Source organism: Cucurbitaria berberidis (genome assembly GCF_010015615.1).
Source record: "Cucurbitaria berberidis CBS 394.84 unplaced genomic scaffold K460scaffold_8, whole genome shotgun sequence".
Lineage (NCBI taxonomy): Eukaryota > Fungi > Ascomycota > Dothideomycetes > Pleosporales > Cucurbitariaceae > Cucurbitaria > Cucurbitaria berberidis.
Window position 1 is genome coordinate 23,814 of NW_024468942.1, and position 18,323 is coordinate 42,136.

General features: G+C 49.7%; 9 protein-coding genes across 9 annotated transcripts; 5 read left to right on the forward strand and 4 right to left on the reverse strand.

Moving 5' to 3' along the window:
• Positions 1-1,111: 1,111 nt before the first annotated feature.
• On the reverse strand, positions 1,112-2,157 carry K460DRAFT_390127 (lytic polysaccharide monooxygenase; the record flags this gene model as incomplete). The annotated part of the gene is made up of 3 exons (XM_040935767.1): positions 1,112-1,629; positions 1,701-2,060; positions 2,106-2,157. The coding sequence occupies 3 exons, from the start codon at positions 2,155-2,157 to the stop codon at positions 1,346-1,348; spliced, it is 696 nt and encodes a 231-aa protein (XP_040782458.1). The 3' UTR covers positions 1,112-1,345.
• Positions 2,158-3,413: 1,256 nt separating this feature from the next.
• Positions 3,414-4,566, forward strand: K460DRAFT_437847 (uncharacterized protein; the record flags this gene model as incomplete). The annotated part of the gene is made up of 2 exons (XM_040938421.1): positions 3,414-3,592; positions 3,642-4,566. The coding sequence occupies 2 exons, from the start codon at positions 3,414-3,416 to the stop codon at positions 4,234-4,236; spliced, it is 774 nt and encodes a 257-aa protein (XP_040782459.1). The 3' UTR covers positions 4,237-4,566.
• On the reverse strand, positions 4,410-6,280 carry K460DRAFT_421569 (cytochrome P450 monooxygenase-like protein; the record flags this gene model as incomplete). The annotated part of the gene is made up of 5 exons (XM_040938151.1): positions 4,410-4,779; positions 4,834-4,906; positions 4,955-5,562; positions 5,617-6,141; positions 6,194-6,280. 5 exons carry the CDS (start codon positions 6,278-6,280, stop codon positions 4,579-4,581), a joined length of 1,494 nt encoding a protein of 497 aa, XP_040782460.1. The 3' UTR covers positions 4,410-4,578.
• Positions 6,281-7,519: 1,239 nt separating this feature from the next.
• K460DRAFT_371847 (uncharacterized protein) lies at positions 7,520-8,899 on the forward strand. Its single transcript, XM_040934438.1, has one exon. It carries the CDS (start codon positions 7,575-7,577, stop codon positions 8,610-8,612), a length of 1,038 nt encoding a protein of 345 aa, XP_040782461.1. The 5' UTR covers positions 7,520-7,574; the 3' UTR covers positions 8,613-8,899.
• Positions 8,900-9,018: 119 nt separating this feature from the next.
• On the reverse strand, positions 9,019-10,069 carry K460DRAFT_411218 (uncharacterized protein; the record flags this gene model as incomplete). Its single annotated transcript, XM_040937464.1, has 3 exons — positions 9,019-9,589; positions 9,640-9,772; positions 9,826-10,069. 3 exons carry the CDS (start codon positions 10,067-10,069, stop codon positions 9,019-9,021), a joined length of 948 nt encoding a protein of 315 aa, XP_040782462.1.
• Positions 10,070-10,281: 212 nt separating this feature from the next.
• K460DRAFT_390131 (tRNA methyltransferas-like protein) lies at positions 10,282-12,190 on the forward strand (the record flags this gene model as incomplete). Its single annotated transcript, XM_040935768.1, has 5 exons — positions 10,282-10,434; positions 10,531-10,730; positions 10,779-11,463; positions 11,514-11,726; positions 11,779-12,190. 5 exons carry the CDS (start codon positions 10,282-10,284, stop codon positions 12,031-12,033), a joined length of 1,506 nt encoding a protein of 501 aa, XP_040782463.1. The 3' UTR covers positions 12,034-12,190.
• A 686-nt stretch (positions 12,191-12,876) lies between these two features.
• K460DRAFT_212446 (thioredoxin reductase) lies at positions 12,877-14,398 on the forward strand. Its single transcript, XM_040927270.1, has 6 exons — positions 12,877-12,991; positions 13,045-13,051; positions 13,121-13,176; positions 13,225-13,340; positions 13,390-14,113; positions 14,179-14,398. The coding sequence occupies exons 1-6, from the start codon at positions 12,973-12,975 to the stop codon at positions 14,325-14,327; spliced, it is 1,071 nt and encodes a 356-aa protein (XP_040782464.1). The 5' UTR covers positions 12,877-12,972; the 3' UTR covers positions 14,328-14,398.
• A 466-nt stretch (positions 14,399-14,864) lies between these two features.
• K460DRAFT_371855 (uncharacterized protein) lies at positions 14,865-15,716 on the reverse strand. Its single transcript, XM_040934439.1, has 3 exons — positions 15,194-15,716; positions 15,086-15,144; positions 14,865-15,032 (listed from the first exon to the last, which is right to left on the reverse strand). The coding sequence occupies exons 1-3, from the start codon at positions 15,608-15,610 to the stop codon at positions 14,954-14,956; spliced, it is 555 nt and encodes a 184-aa protein (XP_040782465.1). The 5' UTR covers positions 15,611-15,716; the 3' UTR covers positions 14,865-14,953.
• Positions 15,690-17,793, forward strand: K460DRAFT_390134 (uncharacterized protein; the record flags this gene model as incomplete). The annotated part of the gene is made up of 2 exons (XM_040935769.1): positions 15,690-16,792; positions 16,844-17,793. The coding sequence occupies exons 1-2, from the start codon at positions 16,135-16,137 to the stop codon at positions 17,791-17,793; spliced, it is 1,608 nt and encodes a 535-aa protein (XP_040782466.1). The 5' UTR covers positions 15,690-16,134.
• Between the last annotated feature and the right edge of the window lie 530 nt (positions 17,794-18,323).

Here is an 18,323-nt window from a genome sequence, read left to right on the forward strand (position 1 = left end):
TTTAGTAATTAATAATTAACTAAATAATATATATAGCAAAAAGCTTTATATATATAAAATATATAACTAACTTAGTTCTATAAATCTAGAATTTTAAAATAGTTTAATATATAATAATTATAAAATTATTAATTATTAAAAATTGCTTTTTTCTATTTTTACTTTTAATATAACTTTATTAATATAAAATATTAAACTATTTTTAAATTCTAAAATTATAAAAAATACTTTTCTATATATTTTATATATATAAAATTTTTATATAGCTTTACTATATAACTAGTTATTAAATAAAAAAAAATTAGATTTTTAGCTTTTTTACTAGTAAAAAGTGGTTCATCGGCTGCCGCGGTTCATCGGCTGTCCCACCTCGGTATCGATTGCGGGTAACACAAACCACGCGTGAGAAAGGGAAACTACACGAGCATAGAAGTACGGACTAGAGGACTGCCTTGCTGACGGCTCGATGAGAGTACGTTCGAGCTAAGCGCAATAACACAGCTGCTGCAGGTGTTCTTCATCTCAATAGGAGCACCTCAAAGTACCTTCTGATTTCTACTGTGTGCAAGACATGGGGCATCATGTATTGCTTGGCTGTCAATTTTGCAAGGTTGTATGGATGTTCAAATCAGGTACGACAGTACTCAAACGCCTTCTCCTAGCCTGTTAACACCACCCGGAGAACGGCCTTTCATTTCGAATGACAGTTGTGATACACTTTGAGCAAAAATATGACATGCTAACCCGATAGCGTCTTTCTACCCTTTTCTGCGTCGTACTTGTCTACCCTCGCCGGAACACACAGCTTTCACTATCTTTAGTTTCGCCAGTATAAGAACTATTGTTATAGAATGATAGCAACTATTGTTGTCGCAGTTGGCTTTGAGATTGCCTCCTTGCTTGCAAGAAGGGAGGAGGCGGAAGAATTAGCGGTTCTTGATTTAGGAGAGGGTGGTGATATACCAATTACCGGCTAGTGGATAATAAAGGAATTTGACTTGGCAGTGCTTTCAAGCATTCGGCTTCATCTAATAGCACCATCTTTTAGGACGCGGACCCTCAGTATCCGCCACGATGCCACCCCACCGTCACGTTATCAATTGGAGCATGTCTTCGCAGTAGATACCAGATTTTCGACTATAGCCTCACCATCCCAACCCAATTCAATCAACGGGGCCGCGAAGCCATCATGAATAAATATGTGCAGGGCTGCATGTCCCACAAGAATACATTCGGTCATTCACATTCCCCTAATACCATGCTCAGAGCAACAGCCCGAGTTCCGCACACAATCCTGGAACTTCTCGTTGCTTCCTCGTGTTTCCTAACTTAGAAGATTGCAACATTAGTTCCCATCCCAAACTGCCGGCCCAGGAGCGGTGTAGCTTGTCGCAATCGGGTAGTATGACCACCTGAGACCTGGATCGTTCGCGTTATACGCCCCGGGAAACGAAACCAACGGTCCCGGCTTACCGTTCCCTCCGTCTATGACATCGACTTGCGCACAAGACAGATAAATTTGTGCGCCGCCGACATTCTGTGCTTGGTGGAGAGCGATACTTTCTACGCGAACAAGGTACTTGCCACTTGGAACGTTTTTGGGAATCGTGAACTCAACCTCAGACTTTTCTACACGACCATTATTATGTGAGGAGAAGACGATAGGGAAACATGGCGGAGGAAATAAGAAACAAACGTACGATAAGCGGGCCAAGTACTCGCACTACTCGTCAACGGACTTCCCACCGCGGAGATACTGGCAGCCTTGAACCACACATTGCCAACCGCCTCCCACGTGTTGATGTCCACACTGTCTGGCACCTTCGCCATGTAAAATTGCACAGGTCCGAAGTGCGATATACTTGCCGCGGCTACGAAACCCAACGGCTGGCCGGCAGCAATGGTGGCAGTACTAGTACCGGCTTTGTTTTGGAAGCATCGCATATCTGTGCTTGTGACGGAAGTCACACCAGCATTGGTTTGGTAGTTCTTGGTTTGCCGGACAGCGGTCCATTCTTTGGTCTCAGGAGTGCCACCCACGATGATCTTAGAGAAGCGGTCTAGGTGTATCAGTACATTCTCTTCGATTTGAACATGGGACTCACAGTGCGCTTGGGCAGTAGTTGCTAGTAGTAGGAGAGTTGTGATGAGATACATTTTGTTCGATTTCTTACTTCAGTCAAGGTTCAAACTAGTAGAGACGCAATCGTGAGGTTATAACATTCAAGCTAATATATATGACTCAAACCTGTTGTCACGCGCCATTTGGTAAAATTGCAGTGCTATTTCAGAACTCGGCACTTTGGGCGCACGAATAAGGCATGTTTAGAATGCTGATATGGAATTGATATATTAAACTAAGATCATACACGAACTACTTTAGATATTAAGGGTTTCGATTGGCTAGTACGTTCCTTGGGTCCCAGAGCGACATAATTAGCGTAGCGGCTGTTTTATTTCATAGGCGTACGATCACAGTTGAATTTTAGCCGTCGAATTATTTTTCTAGTAGGAGTTTAGAATTTGGGTAAGAGGTACATTCACACTCTGGCATATTTCATAATGTAACCACCTACATCTGAACTGTTCATCTTCGGCGAGTCAACCGTACAAGGGATTGTTGCTACGAGAGATATCCTCAAGTCCTCTATTTTTCTCTATAGTACTTTGATTGATCTTATAGCTATCATCTCAAATGTCAAAAGCGTAACATCTGTTAGTTAAACATGAACCCCTCCGCTAAATCGACGAACTCAATTTGAATAGCATTCGACAATCTGCTCCATAACCACACAGCTGCTCAATTAATTGGTTCGCAATGTTCCTGGTGTTGTTTTGATTCCTAGTATTAGCGTTACAAGTAACATGTAGATACGTCGTCTATCATCGATAGCTAAATGCCTTCATCCTGCCGTGTATATTACTAAGCGCTCTCTATACTCAACTTTATGGCTAATTCTTTTATTGTCAAGGTTTCATAGCACTTGTTTTGCTGTCTTCTTGGACATAGTTCAGCTTAAGCTTTTCGGCGTCCCTATACTGTTTGGTTGGCTATTAGCTTAGACTACACATAACCTAGCTGAAGTAAAGTATTCATCGGTTTTCCTGCTCTGAAGGTATCCCTCTGATAATCAGTAATAGCAAAGCAGGTAGTCCTAGGGCGCAGGCGCTTCTTAACGCCCTTGTTGTTTTAGCTTATATTCCTGTTAACTATACTTCCCATATCCATAAGCTACGCAAACTTCACCTTCACTGTTACTTGTTCATCACGGTGAATTTTATCAATCGGGTAAAAAATTCACAACCTTAAATACATACTCCGATTGGTACTCACTACGCCCGTACTTCTTCCATATGTTAATACCACCTCCCAATTGTCTCCCTCAAGCGTTGTAGCGCATCCTCACATTAGCATGGCTCCCCAAAAACCGTTCGCTCGTTCAGTACTGCTCAACGACTACACTATCATCGGTTCACAGATCAAGGTTGCAAAAAAGAAGCCCAAGGCACGCAACTCGTCTAAGCCTAGCCTAAGGCGTAAGAATGGAACGCTGAATGTTGCGATACGTGCTCGCTCGGAGTTGATGCAGATGTATGTTCTCTCTCCATATGTGCGGCATGCGAGTGAGCTTAAGACGAAGTAGCGCAAAACACAACTCCCTCAATTCACCACTGCTCCGCCTTCCAGGTGAAATTCGCAACAAGATTTGGAACTATGCTGTGGGATACCATCAGATCAACATCAGCCACAGTAGCTACGGAAGATCTTCGCCGATCGTATCTTCGTGCGAGGTACGTCCGCTATACACGAACGCCAACCTCCGCACTTTCATTCGACCGACCTTTCAGCTCTATAAGGTCTGCCGGCAAATGTATGTTGAGACTTCAGCCATGATCTATATGTTGAACACATTCGGATTCAAAGGTTCCGGTACATTTGATCGCTGGATCAAGAAGCGGGCAATTGGGCAGAGGCGGCTCATCAACTCTGTTGACATACCGTATGAGTACATGAGACTTTACCGCGGTGGATTCAGGAAGCTGTTCCGCGAGAAGTTACCAAACATCAAGCGAATTGGTGTAGACATGTTGGTGCCATACTTCAGCCAACATCTGGGGGAGGACAGCCTGGAGATGGCGAAGCAGAGGGTGATCGACTTTATCAAAGAGAAGGAGGGTGAGTGTGTCAAGGTTGGTTGGCATACTAGTATGGTAGGGTCGCCGCTAACCTACTAAGGAGCTTCAGAATGGAGTGCAAGGGTGTCCGTTGGTAGTTTCGTTGGACGGTGATCATCGTGCGATGTTATTCGAGCGATTGCTGGAGAATCATGAGTACATTCGTCAGTAGGAAGTAGATACCCGGCGAGCACAAAAGGAGCATGACCCCAAGAGCAACATAGCTATTCAGTGGCCGCCCACAGTATATTTCATGCTGTCCGAACCATGAGTACGAGTGTATAAGCAAGGTGATGCAGATTCAGCCTACTCACTTTACGGACGCAACGACAAGTTGACGAAATCAAATAAGATAGCCTAGACACCACAACCTTACAACTCTTCCTGATATTTCCATAGTCCTCAGTGAAATGTAATCTCACACCGGTGCGCCTTGGGTGCGATCAAGAAGAAATTTTCAAACTCCATGCTTTGAGGCGTGGTGCTACCCGCCAATGTAATGCCCTGGCATTCTCGAAAGAAGAACGCAACTGCATATCGTAACTCCATGCGTGCAAGATGAATACCAATGCATGATCGAGCGCCAGCACCGAAAGGATGGAACTAGAGTTAGAATGTTGGTATATGTTCCCAAGTCCGTACACTGATATCACTTACAGCGGTTTTAGCGGCGGGTGAAAGCGCTTCTGCGAGGCTATTTTCGGATGTGATCCAGCGGTAAGGGTTGAAGCTGTACGAATTAGATTGTAACGTGAAAGAAATTATACGTAAGACCTACATCAAAGGATCATTCCAGATGTTGGGATCGCGGTGAAATGTGTATGCCTGCGTATCGACCGTGACACCTTGAGGGATGTAGTGGCCTCCGAAGTTGGTTCCACCCTTGGGCACTACGCGTGGTAGACTACTAGGTGCAGCGCCATACAGTCTTAGCGTCTCCTCGATGACCGCGTTTAGTAACGGCAGGTTGATGAGCTCGTTTTCTGTAAAGCCTGCTTTCAAACCAGCAGTCTCAGTCTCCAACGCTGTCTGCAAGTCAGGCCGTTGGAGGACCGCCCAAGTTAGATAAGTCAGAGTGACGCCAGTCGTATCAGTGCCAGCAATGATAACATTCATGGCCTCAATCCTCACATCCATGTCGTCAATATGGCCGTCCCCTTCCTTCTCGCAGTCCTCAATCACCTTTGCGAAGATGTTGGCCTCGCCAGTCCTAGATCGCGCCATCTCGACCGCTCGACCTGCGCCTTTGAGAATGAAGTCATTTGCATTAAACATCTCCTGCACAGCCGTGATAGGAATGAATCGTAGGAGACGAAGAAAAGGCATCTCGACCATGATACCGGCTCCCATAGTGAGTTTTTTCAGTACTCGAATAAACTGGTTTGCCTACCATAGATCATTTAGTGGTCTCATAAGCCATAGGAATTGCAGTTGACTCACATGTCCCATCTCAAGCATACCAAAGGACTCCCCAAAGGCAAGATGAGCGCTGATATCTGAAGCCAGGAGCATCCACCAGTTATACACATCCGCGGTGCCTGTCGCGGCATCCGCCTTGATCTTTGTCACAGCAAGTAGTGCCTTTTCTCTTACAACCAAATCCCAATTCTCCACTAGGTATGTTCTGCTAAATGACCTAGAGAGTAGCTTCCTCCTTGGGCCGTGTTCTCGGGGATCTAGCATGGTGAAGACACCCGGCTTGGGAAAATTTGCTAGGCGTAGATACCAATCACTCTTCATGTATTTGGTACCAATTTTATGGATCTCTTTGAAGGCACTGAGGTCTGCGACTCCAACCTCAGTGGGAGATAATCGTACGATGGGTCCATATTGTCTGTGAAGAGAATCAATGTAGAAGATTCGTTGACCGGTAATCACTGCATGTTTCAGGCGAAGATGCGTAAAGCGAGTATACCAAGGTCCAGGGAGATGTCGGGTTGGACATGTGACACTAGTATAGGCAAACTGGACGATTAGCTTCTTTGGTGTTGTGGGCACTGTGCAGGGCGTAGCTTACTTTTGCAACGATAATCACAAAGACCAGTATTACAGCGAATAGAGGCTTGCCCAGTGGCAAATAATCGATATGAATGGGTGGCGTCATGTCTGCTTGATTTTGTGACCGTGGATTCCAATGTTGAAGCAAATGACAGTGGCTAAGACACCCTAACCAACCTCATATACGACCATAATGGCTTTCGGTTCCTAAGTACGGCCAACCTGGGGATCCGAGATGCTCATTCTCTGAGCTCGTTGATTGATAATATTCCCGAGTACCCTTTTGTAGTAGTTGTACTACACGAGGTAGCTAGCAAAGGGTGCAGCACCAATGATGTGAGAAGGAGAATCTCCGTACTAACACTAGTAACTAAGCTCGCCTCGAGAGCGACAGGTATTGCAAGAATAGCAACTGCTCACGCGAAGGACACATGGTCGTCTTTGATGGGACCCGTAACGTAACAACCGTTGGCTAGTTCTGGTAGCACGACGCCAAGATAGGTCATGAGAAGGCGCCGTGGAAGACCACGCCGAGCTTGACGAAGCTTAGTAGTACTAGATCCGATAATGACACGCAATCGTTGTGTTGAAGTTGCCCAGATAAGAACTAGTGTCAGAACCGACACATGTAACCTCGTGGTGGAGCCGATTGCGGAGGGCGGAGTGCGGGGATCCAGGGAAACATGAGCATCATACACGCGAAGAAACCCCTCTCAACTCTCTAGCTTCCATAGATCTTCTAGAAAACAAGGGACCAAAGCATTTCTAATCTGTCTATGATGTCCTAAAACCTGTGTTTCTTTTGCTTTCAATGCTACCGGAGGACCTGCCTTTTCTTAGCTTAGCGCAGGGTTTTGTGACAATTGTAGTAGAAGATTTTAAAAGCGCCTGGTCCAGTGTTACCTGTTGAGCTGTCTCGGTTCTGTGGAGGTACTTTGAGTGTGGAGATGTTTGTGATTGCTAAGGAGGATTTTTAAAGCGCCTACGCCCTAGCTGAGTTATCACTGGTTCTGTGATGATTGCTAAGGAACGAGGACAAGTTCCATGTCAACGAGGAACGAAAGTATAACCGAGGTACGCATAACAACGTGCACGTCCGCTCTGTGGAAGCATGGTGTTCGAACGCAATCATTGTAGCAGCTTTGGATGGGTACAATGCTCGCGTTTCGAACAGCCACTCACCAGGCTATTATAGCAAAACGAGCCGGCGAACCTAGATAGCTACCAAGAAGAAGGCTCCAGCGTCGCCAAGCCATTTTAGTCATCCATACCCATTCCCAATCTGGAATGAGCTTTGTCGGGAGCCACCAACACGAAATCCTTCCAAATACAACAATCTATTTAGTCCCAGCCCAGCGTTCACTGTGAATTTCAAGACATATCCCTAGCATTGTATCATAATGCAGATTTACGAACATCCCGCTACCAGTCCTATCCTACGGAAGGCCTTGAAAGCCTTGTTGCCATACAGCATCAATTTGATATATCGTTCGCAGCACCCTAGCCGAACAGAAGACGCACACATCCTCTCAACCTTCAGCCCCTCAGTTACCAAGGTCCCGCAATGCTGGGCAGCAGCCTACCTCGATCGCTCCATGCGTCCAGAAACCGAGCTTTGGATCTTCGCTGCTGGGGAAAAACCACATCATCATAGCAGTGCAACCCAGGATTTTTGCAGTACTTGTAAGCGGGCCGTTCTATTAATCTTAGACTACATGGCAACACTGTCTATCCCGCCATTACATCCCAACAACATTCCCGCTCTGGAACTCGCCAAACAGCATGAGAAAGAACACCCAACTCCAAGACCTGATGGATCATACGCCTTGTCAACCGGGACGTACATGCGGCACCTTTTGGAACCCAAAGTCGTCACGTTGGGATGTTGTCACCGCGCCGTTGTGCAGATATGTCGCGAAGTCGGCATCCTGCGGTTTGAATTTCCAGGCGTAGACGCAGAGTTGAACAAATTCATTTTCGAGATCACCGAGTTACCGGAGACGAAAGAGCTGCCAAAGGGTTTACGGTGGGGTGAAATGAGGGAGCATGACATCGCTGTGGTTAAGGAACGTACATCTATTCCGCGTTCGACAAAAACGCTACTATCATTGAACAGTGTGGGCGTATTTGAAGAAGAGATGGATACACCTGTGGCGTGGGCGTTCCTCGGGCTTGATGGGTCACTTACTGCACTTCACACGGAAGAGGGATATAGGGGTAAAGGCATAGCCAAGGCAGTTGCGGCGAAGATTTTCCGACAGTATGCGCCTGGCCTGGCGGTAAATCAGGAGGGCAATGCTTATTCACATGCAGATGTCTATGTGGGAAACCTGCAGAGTGAGAGTGTCTGTAGGAGCTTGGGAGGTAAACCAATGTGGAAGTGCTTCTGGGTTAGGATAAATCTGGAGAAGGCTAGATCACTTGCGAATAGTGCATAACGCAGCGTTGAGTTAGAGTGCGGTTAAAGCGCAGCGCACGAGTAGTGTCTAAAACCTGTTTGACAGTCAGTTTCAAATCCAGCCAGGCTTCAAAGTTGACAACGTCCAATATTGGAGAGTGCTCATTAAAAAATTAGAGTGTTGTTGTTGTTGTTTTTGATCCTCATCGAGGGATCTCAGGGTTAAAAAGAAATAATCATAGCAGTGGAGGAGCAAAAGAGGGTCGAGCTTACCTGAAAGTCAACTAGACACCGTTGCTTGTAAAAGCATCACGGATATAGCATGTCGGCTGCGAATATTCATCTGATCGTATTGTCGTTGACTGTTTTGTATCATGAAGATGTGTTTCGACAAGCCGCAGCCATGCCCCTATCTTTCAAGAAATGCCGTCGCAAACGTGACTACCTTAATCGAACAGACCGAAGCCCATGTCATCATCCTCGGACTCCTCCTTCTCCTCCTCCTTCTCCGCCTCTTTCGCAGCAGGAGCGTCGCCACCGCTGGTAGCGGCACCGGCGGCAGGGCCAGCGGAAGCGTACTTGTCTGGGTTCGCAATGCGGTCCTTGAGCTCAGCAATCTCCTCCCACTCGTAGTCGGTCTCAATGGCAACAGAGAGAACCTTCTTGTAAGAGTTGACAACAGAGTGCATAACGGAAGGCAGAGTCGGGAAGTTGGTCGCCAGGGAGATGCTGGCGATGGTGGCGATGGCCGACGAGAAAGCCTTGAGGAGCTGAGACTCCTCGATATCCAAGACGTGGGGCTCAAATGTTTGGCCGTTGTCGTAGATCTGATAGATACCCATACCGTAGGTGAAGGGAGAGATGTTCAACAGATTGAGAAGGGTAGCCTCGGAGGCACCGACCTTGCTACCGGCCTCGATGAGCTTCAAGTCGGCAGTAATTTCGATAGTACCACGGGCAATTTTGGTGGGGACACCGAGAGCCTGAAAGAAGGACGTCTTTCCGGGTTCCATACCACTGCCATATGTTAATACATTCCCACACGTATGCACAATGGGCCTTCTTACGTGTTACCAGCCGGGATGAACACATCGAGGGGGGCGAGGGCACCAGCACGAGCAGGGGCAGCGACACGGTTGGAGAGAATCTTGTCACGGGTCTCCTTGAGGTCGGCGTTGGTGAAGACGAAGCCGACGTTGCCTGCGCAAGATGTCAATTGCATGTACGTGAGCTGCGTAGTTGGGGACACGCACCCTTGACGTGGGGAAGCAAGCGCTCGTACTCGGGCGAGTCGTTGATGAGGCCCTTCAAAGCACGGCGGACCATGGTGTTCTTGCCCATGAGGACGACACCCTCGCCGCGGAGCGACTGGCGGATCTCGTGCATCTGCTGCGACGAGACATTATCGACAGTGACGATGAAGATGCTCTGGTACTCCTTGAGGAGCGTCTCGAGCTTGCCGAAGTAAGCGGCCTTGTTTTCTTTCTTGCCCCCCATTGTGTTCGTGTTGACGCAAAGGGATGTTTAAGGTCTTAGATGGTGGATTGGTGTTGTTGATGGTTTGAAGAAGCTTCGGGGCGAAAAAAATTGCAGCGCGAAGGTTGTGTGCGGGCGAGGCCCAAGCTCGCCTACCACGCTAGCCCTAACTCGACAAGGCCTCACAAAAAGTCATTGCCTGTGCAGCGCAGCCCCCTCCCAACGCAAACGTTATGGCTTTGCCGTATCAGTGTCTCGTTGCACGGGCTGGGAATGCCACAGACTCGGACGGCTGGACTCTGTTTGGTGCGAGCGGCTCCACGCTTGTCGTCCAGTCAAGCAATGGGGCGATATCACTATGGCCCAAGCGAGATGCCCATATTAGAGTGAGTGATGACCGTCAACGTTGACCCTAAAGATGCGTTGCGTATTCCATGCTTTACAGCGCGATGGGAAGAGAGTTCATAGCTAAGGAAAACTAGGACGACCAACCAGACGACTCCTCACAAGAGCCACCCGGAAAACGGGTCAAGTTGGAGCAGCCAAAAGAGCAAAAGCCTAACTTTACCAACCTGGTCCTATCCAACAGTGGACAGCATCTAGTCGGCGTAACCGGAGAAGACAAATGCATTCGAGTTTTCCAGGTTGATTCGCAAAGTCATCTACAACAACTAAGCGAGAGGTAACAGTACATAGAAAGCCACTTGCTGTAGTCACTGACGCTACGAAGATGCATGTCAAGACGGCCTTGCTCGGTTGCTCTCACATCTGACGACTCTACGATTCTATGTGCCGACAAGTTTGGAGATGTGTACGCTCTACCACTACTCCTACCACCAGAGGATGATCGGTCTGAAACCCTGGTAGCTGAACAACTGGAGCCAAAGGAGATCGACTACGTGCCTGCCGCAACTACCCTCACGGTTCACTCTGGAAGGAACAGAAAGACGCTGGAAGAGCAGCTGAAGCAGAAGGCCAAAGGCGTCCCAAAATCCAAAGAGCCCATGAAATTCAAGCACGAACTGCTCCTCGGGCATGTGTCTATGCTCACAGACATTGTCTATACGAAGGTAGATTCCCGTAGTTATCTCATCACAGCAGACCGAGACGAGCATATCCGGATATCAAGAGGTCAGCCTCAAGCACACATCATCGAAGGCTTCTGCTTTGGACACGAAGCATTCGTGAGCAGGTTGTGCTTAACACGGCCTGGACTCCTTGTCTCTGGTGGCGGGGACGACCAGTTGTTCGTATGGGACTGGCAGAACTATCGCCTCATTGACAAGCTTCTGATTCGGGATGTCGCTTTGAGTCATCTTATATCTCGTTCAGTGGCCAATGCCGCGGAAGCAGATGATGCGAAGTTCAAAGTCGCAGTTTCTGGAATATGGAACGTCCCGAGGAACAATGGCGAGGCAAGCATCACCAGAAAACAATCTCTTGGCCTAAGCTGATGCTGGACTAGGCAAATGAGATCCTCGTGGCATGCGAAGGTATACCAGCGTTATTCAGCTTTACGATTGGAGCAGCAGCGACAGGAGGAACTGCGATACCGCTTGGCGGCAATGCACTAGATGTTGCCTTCATTCAGTCATCCCCAGATTCGTGTGTAGTGGTTGTTTCTATCGACAATATCCACACACCAGGCTCGACGACGGAAGTCCGAGATAATGACAAGGTTCGCAACCCCCCAACCCCCCAACATTGCGTCAGCGGGCTAATAGCCGCAGAACCCCCCACGGCTGCAGTGCTTCTCCAACCAGCAAAACGGACAATGGCAGGAAGATGCGAGCACACAGGCGCTCCTTGGATGGTTCGAGAATGAAGGCCTGGAAGTGATTGTTGAGCGCGCAAGTGGTGGAGACGCGGCTGACAGCAAGTCCGGCAATGGAACGCGTCTAGGGTCGGCAGATGATAAAGCAGTGCGAGACATGCACTACTACCACGTGGAGAATCTTAGGAAGCGCCCAGGTGCCGAGGATTAGGTAGCGAAGCAGCAAGATAGCGCGACAGGTGACAAAGAGCGAAACCTAGTAATTACAACAAGTAACCAGCAGCGACTGAGTACCAAGATGGGAGCTGACGTGTGATGTGTGAGGCTCCAGAACTCGCATCAAGCGTAATCAGATGGAGACAGGTCCCGCCCAGCCATGCAAGTCCGGGACGCCATGGTGGCGCAAGGTAATCGAGACCAGCTTTTCGAGGCTAACGAGTCGGAACCGTATCATGGTCTGCTGCTGCTGTGTCAGTTTTCGAAGCCAAAGCCTGTCCGCGACTGCGGTACGCGAGTCTAGTACGCTATGATTTCTAAGAGACTACAGGGATCATCAGCTTGACCGACCGGCGCCGATGGCGTAGTAAAACACCGGCCAAAAATCTTTGATGCAAAACCACCACTTTCTGGCCGATATAGCACTCCCAATTGAAGTGTGCTCTCTTTACTCAGTCTCTTTGCATAATTTCCGCCGCACTGGGCAGCGCCGATATTAAGTCTACTCAAGGCTTGAGCACCATTTGTGAAAGCATACCCCTCTTGCCATCCTCAAGCACCTATCGCGGAACCTCTGAACCTCGACCACCATTGCCAGCGCTCGGTAATTGAAGCATCGCCAACGCCTTCCCGGCTCCTGCTGTGTCACTTGGTCTTTTGTGACAAGGCTCCTTCTGCGCGGCTGAAGTTGTGCATCACACATCTCCACAGCCCACTTTCCACTCACGCACGCCGACCACATCTACCCGCGAGACCCGCACACGCCGCCAAAGTGTTCGCGTCGGCCTTCAGAAGGGCGTCTTCCTCCCGGCTTGTATCTTTATCTTCTGTGCCTATCGCTGCTGCGGCATCGCATAATCAGCGCGTATCGCCTACCGCGGGGCTTTCATCCACTGCCAGCTTGACTACAACGCCAAAAGTTGACTCAAGAAAGATGCACTCAAGATTAGTTAGTGAGTTGTGCCAAGTTCTGTGTTACTAAAATCACGACTAACATATGCTATAGTCATTGGGTAAGTTCAGACGCCTCAAAATAAGAGTCAAGTCCAGGTACCTGTGAGATAGATACTAATAACCTGCAGTTCGGGGCCTGCAGGCCACACCGCAGCCATCTATGCGGCGCGCGCCGATTTAAAGCGTGCGTCCCCTCAATTGTTCCTGAAGCATCAAGACTGACAACGCGTAGCCGTCATGTATGAGGGCTTCCTCGCGCTCGGCATTGCAGCAGGCGGTCAATTGACCACTACGGACGAAGTGGAGAACTTTCCCGGATTCTCAAAGATCCAGGGAGGGAAACTCATGGTAATTTGCTCACCTACTACCTATCTTGAGTCTTACTGACCGTTCGCAGGAGCAAATGCGCGAACAGTCCGAAGCCTGCGGCACCGAGATCATCTCCCAAACCGTTGCCAAAGTCGATCTGAAAGCACGCCCTTTCAAATTCTGGCTACATCCCATGGGCGACGACGAGGAAATCGAAGAGGAGGAACACACAGCTGATTCTTTGATCATTGCAACAGGCGCAAAGGCCAGGAGATTGGATCTACCAGGAGAGAACAAGTACTGGGGTAACGGTGTCTCTGCGTGTGCAGTCTGCGACGGGTCTCTGCCTATGTTTAGGGACCAGCCACTGGTCGTCATTGGAGGCGGCGACTCTGCCGTCGAAGAGGCGTTGTATCTTACAAAAAAGGCGAAGAAGGTCACCGTTCTTGTGCGAAGAGACCAGCTCCGAGCGAGCAGGACAAACGCCCGACGGTTGACTACGCATCCGAAGATCCAGATTCTGTACAACACGAGTGCGTCTGAGATCAAGGGCGAGGACAAGAAGAACGGCCTCATGACACAGTTGGTAGTCAAGAACAATGTTACAAAGGAGGAACAGACTATCGATGCAAAGGGCTTATTCTACGCCGTCGGCCATGACCCTGCAACGGAACTTTTCAAGGGACAGCTCGACATGGACGAGGATGGTTACCTCATCACGAAGCCTGGGCAAGGTCTCACTAGCGTTGAGGGGGTCTTTGCAGCTGGTGATGTCCAAGACAAGCGGTATCGTCAAGCCATCACCAGTGCAGGTAAGTTCTACTCCCGGAAACACCGACAGAATGTGGAGGGGGATAGGTTGCTGACGTTCCAACAGGATCTGGATGTGTTGCCGCCCTCGAAGCCGAGAAATGGCTCGCCGAGGAGGATGACAGCGTCGGGAATGAACTGGAGACCGAGAATCAAACCGAGAAATCTCAGACTAACGGCGTCGTCCCCGAGTACCACTCCAACCCGCTCTTGTAAATTCTCTCGCATAACGGACCGCTAATCTACAACCCTCCCGTACTATCATATCCTATCGACTATGCCTAGGCAATGCCTAACACACCTTGCCTCGGAGGGGCATTTGCAGCATATTGTTTAGCGAGGACTTTGGGGGAGCAACTATAGACTCGGAATCAAAGACTGTTTATTAAATTTCGAATGATGATCCAATCCGACATTTGCCATGATGTAAAAAAAAGTATTCATTACTGGGTAGCTCCATTCAGCTCGTGCTATTGGACTCTCTTCCGAACCACCATAAGCGACATAACGCGAGCGACGTTCATAATGACGGTAGGCTCTGGACATAGCCAACAGTTATTCACATAATCAAACATCTCATGACATGCATCTTAGAAGACGCACAAGTCGGGATACTGGATGAACGCAACGACTGCCGGGCAGGCGATACCGCACCGCTCGACGCGACTAGTTGCGCTCGTGGGGCTGGCTGAGGCGGATAGTGAGCGAGGTATACGGCGCCTAGGTCGATGAGTATCAACCACCGAAGCTACTGGCCTTGAGGAGGTCAAGCGCACTTTCGAAAGCTCTCACAACATTGATATCTAGGCTGTATGAGCGTATATATTCTAGAAAGGCCAAGGCTATCCTGGCTCACAGTGGGTTCGGGTTCTCTCCAGTGTGGCCTCTGAGTGTTGGACGTGGGTCATTCGTGTTCGAAGGCTATAAGGACTAGTTTAGCAACCAGGGTGTATCGGTAGGCAATGCAAGCATACCGTGAGTATGTCCGGCCCGTCTCATGCTCATGCCCAGAATCTACCCAGATGCGGAAAAACTAGGTCAATGTCAGCATCTCCAGGATGAGATGGAGAATAGGGCACTACAGTCATCATGCTTTCCCACTCCTGCATCATCTCTATCTCCTGACCGTGGCATTTATTAACAGCTTCGTGATACCGCTCGTGCAAGCCGTTCCAGTCAAAATCAGCAACCGCGTCGGCCGGATCGGTTTCTTCCTCTTCCAGCTCATCATCGTCATTGGGGTCAGCTTGCTCGTCTACCTCTTCGGGAAGCTGCTGAGCAGAGGGCGGACGTTCGGTCTCTTCAGAGCTCACTCGCCGCAGCGGCGGCTGGCTAGAGTCTGCATCGTGGGTGAGGGGCGGCTCCGACTTGATTGCAAGTTTGTTATCCATAGCGGGAGAGGTAGAGCGGCGCCAATGGATTGGAGGCGAAGAGCAGATTGCTGGCACAGTTTGAACGGGAAGGGATGATTCTGATTCGCTGTCGGAGTTGCTGTTCATTCGGGATGCGTGATGGTGTTTGCTGTGGGTCAGTGCTGTGGGTCAGTGAAGCGCACGAGCAAACAGGGAGCAGCGTCTTCAATATGAGTAGTAGAGCGCGTTCGCTAGGTAAAGGACTTTGAAGAAGTAGCGCGATGGCTGCCGTATTGGTGAGAGATGCTGGGTTGTTTTGCATCACGTGCACTTTGGTAACGGCTGTTACTTGTCAGGCGCGGCATGACGTGGGGGAAGGTGTGACTGACTCGTGCTTGAGTTTGCTCTTCGTGCCTCTGCTGTCTCTGTCACACAGCTTGGGACTGATTCAACTGATCTCATCCAGGTGCCCAACACTCACCTCCTCTTCCATATTGTACAGAGTACCAACCCTTTTATCTTGTTTGGGGCAAATGCTGTTTAGCTCCATGGAGACATAGACATTCGCGAACCTACGCGGCGAAAGCACACTCACCATGGTCTCACAGTACCCTCTACGCCTACCACTATACGGAATCCCCGGGGGCGAAATCACCTAGCACCTGCCCACGATGGAGTGCGACATCTGTGGGAAGGCTGGCAACCTTACATACCCTCTACACTGCATGACCTGCGCCCGCTCTTACCTCGAACAGCCCCGCATCGAGCTCGCGAGGAGGCTGATAGACCGCGATGCAGTCGAGAAGCATGTCACAGCAGTCGTTCAAGGCTCTGAAGATAGGGCCATTCAACATGTCTCCCTGACAGACTCGAAAGGCGGCCTCCTAGTCGACCGGCACGAGTGCACAAACAACCTGAACTGGCAGCGGACAAAAGCAGAGACGGCAGAGATCCAAGAACGCTTACAGCTCATCTCAGAGCAAGCAGACCGCCTTCGACAGCACATGGAAGCTACAAGGAAACAACTCGAGGCGCACCGCGCCGCGAACGCCCAGCGAAAGTCTGACCTCTCCTCGGTGACCTACGGCATCGAGTCCCGACGCGCCAACGAGCTGGATAAGGTCCAACAAAACATAAAGAGACTTGATTACAAATCGGAAAAGATGCACCACGACACTATAGAGTTACGAATGCAGCTGTGTACAACTGCGGCGAAGCTGGCTGGGCTGAAGCTGAATAGACGGAAGACGAGGGATGGGGGCACCAAGGACGTCTTCAATATTGGACCGGGGACGCGCCTCCGGATATGGGACCTTAGAGATCTGAATGGCACGTCTAATACATTGCTTTCCCGACGGGGACATGCTGACTCGTAGCTAGATGCTCCCCCTGACGGACTATCCGCGTCACTAGCTGCCGTCTCTCAGCTCCTCGTTCGAGTGGCTGCCTATCTGGGACTTCGCCTTCCTGCCGAGATTACGCTTCCTCACAACGACTACCCTCAACCCACCCTCTTCAGTCCAGCTTCGTCATATCATGGCAAGAAGGTACCGTTTCCCGGCTACACCCCTTCGCACTCATCAAGCACGAGTCCAGAAGCCTCGCGTACGCTTGATCCGCGTGTGCACCTCCCGAAGCCGCGCACCTTATTCATCGATCGTCCTTTGAGTCACTTGTCTGCCGAAGATCCACCTGCATACTCATCGTTCATCGAAGGCGTGTCGTTGCTCGCCTACAACGTGGCCTGGCTATGCCGAACCCAAGGCATGAAGGACAGTTTCCAGCACTGGGAAGATGTATGTCCCGTAGGCCGTAATTTGCACCGTTTACTGGTTGCACAAGAGACACATGTCGTTCAGCGGCTCGAAAATCCACTTGATAAAGACATGGTACCTGCAAGGTCATCCAAGGCAGCTCTTAGGAAGACACCGGTAGGCTTCGGACAGCTGTCGCATGCCACATCACATTCTTTTGTGAACCTTGCCGAGAATGCGCAATACCTTAGCGGCTGGAGTCTATCGTGTACCAAGATTGTTGACGAGCTGAAGGCATTCTTGCTCGCTGAGCAGCAGGCGCAAGAATGGGACGTGGTGAACCAGAAGGAGTGGGAAGACATGGAGAATCTCATAGCCGAAGCTCCCGTGCTGGTGGGCGAGAAGCGGCGCGGGCATGCGGGGCTTGCTGCTGATGGGCGCAATTACCTTGGTTTGGCTGCAACAAAGGGAAAGACGTCGACGTCGCAAAAGGCGGTTGAATCTGAGGGGGAGCAGGGGGAGCAGAAGAAGGGGACAAGTGGGTGGATGAAGCTCAAGAGTCGACCAGAAGAATGAGTAGATAGCAAGCGAGCGTGGTTGTCGGCACCAGCGGCCTGGAACGACCAAGCTTCCTTTTTCACATGTGCATTCGAAACACTCTATTTGGCTCGTAATGGTTGTCGTGTGCTTACTTTACGTATTTCCAATCTTTTGATTATACACCCATGGACGGACCTTCTACAACGGGCCACAGGGCGCAGATGAGTAATACACGCCAAGGCCGTCGCAAGGCGCATCGGAGAAATTGATGACACCATCTACGCTAGCCCAAGAGTTCCCACTACTCACGAAACCAACGCGCCGCGGCATCGTTGTATTGCTGAGAAACGTCAGATGTCGTACGGCCGGCTATGCCAGCCTGTATATAAAAAGGCATCATCCCCGGGAGTCATGATGGAGGCACAGTCCCGCTCAGCAACCAGACCAGAGCAGTTCCGCGATATTGCGCCATCGGCCAACAAAGGCTCGGATTCGGACGGCGAGCAAACCGCGCTAGCATAATTATTTCCCAAGAGACGACGTTGGAAACACCTTTTGAGCGCCTC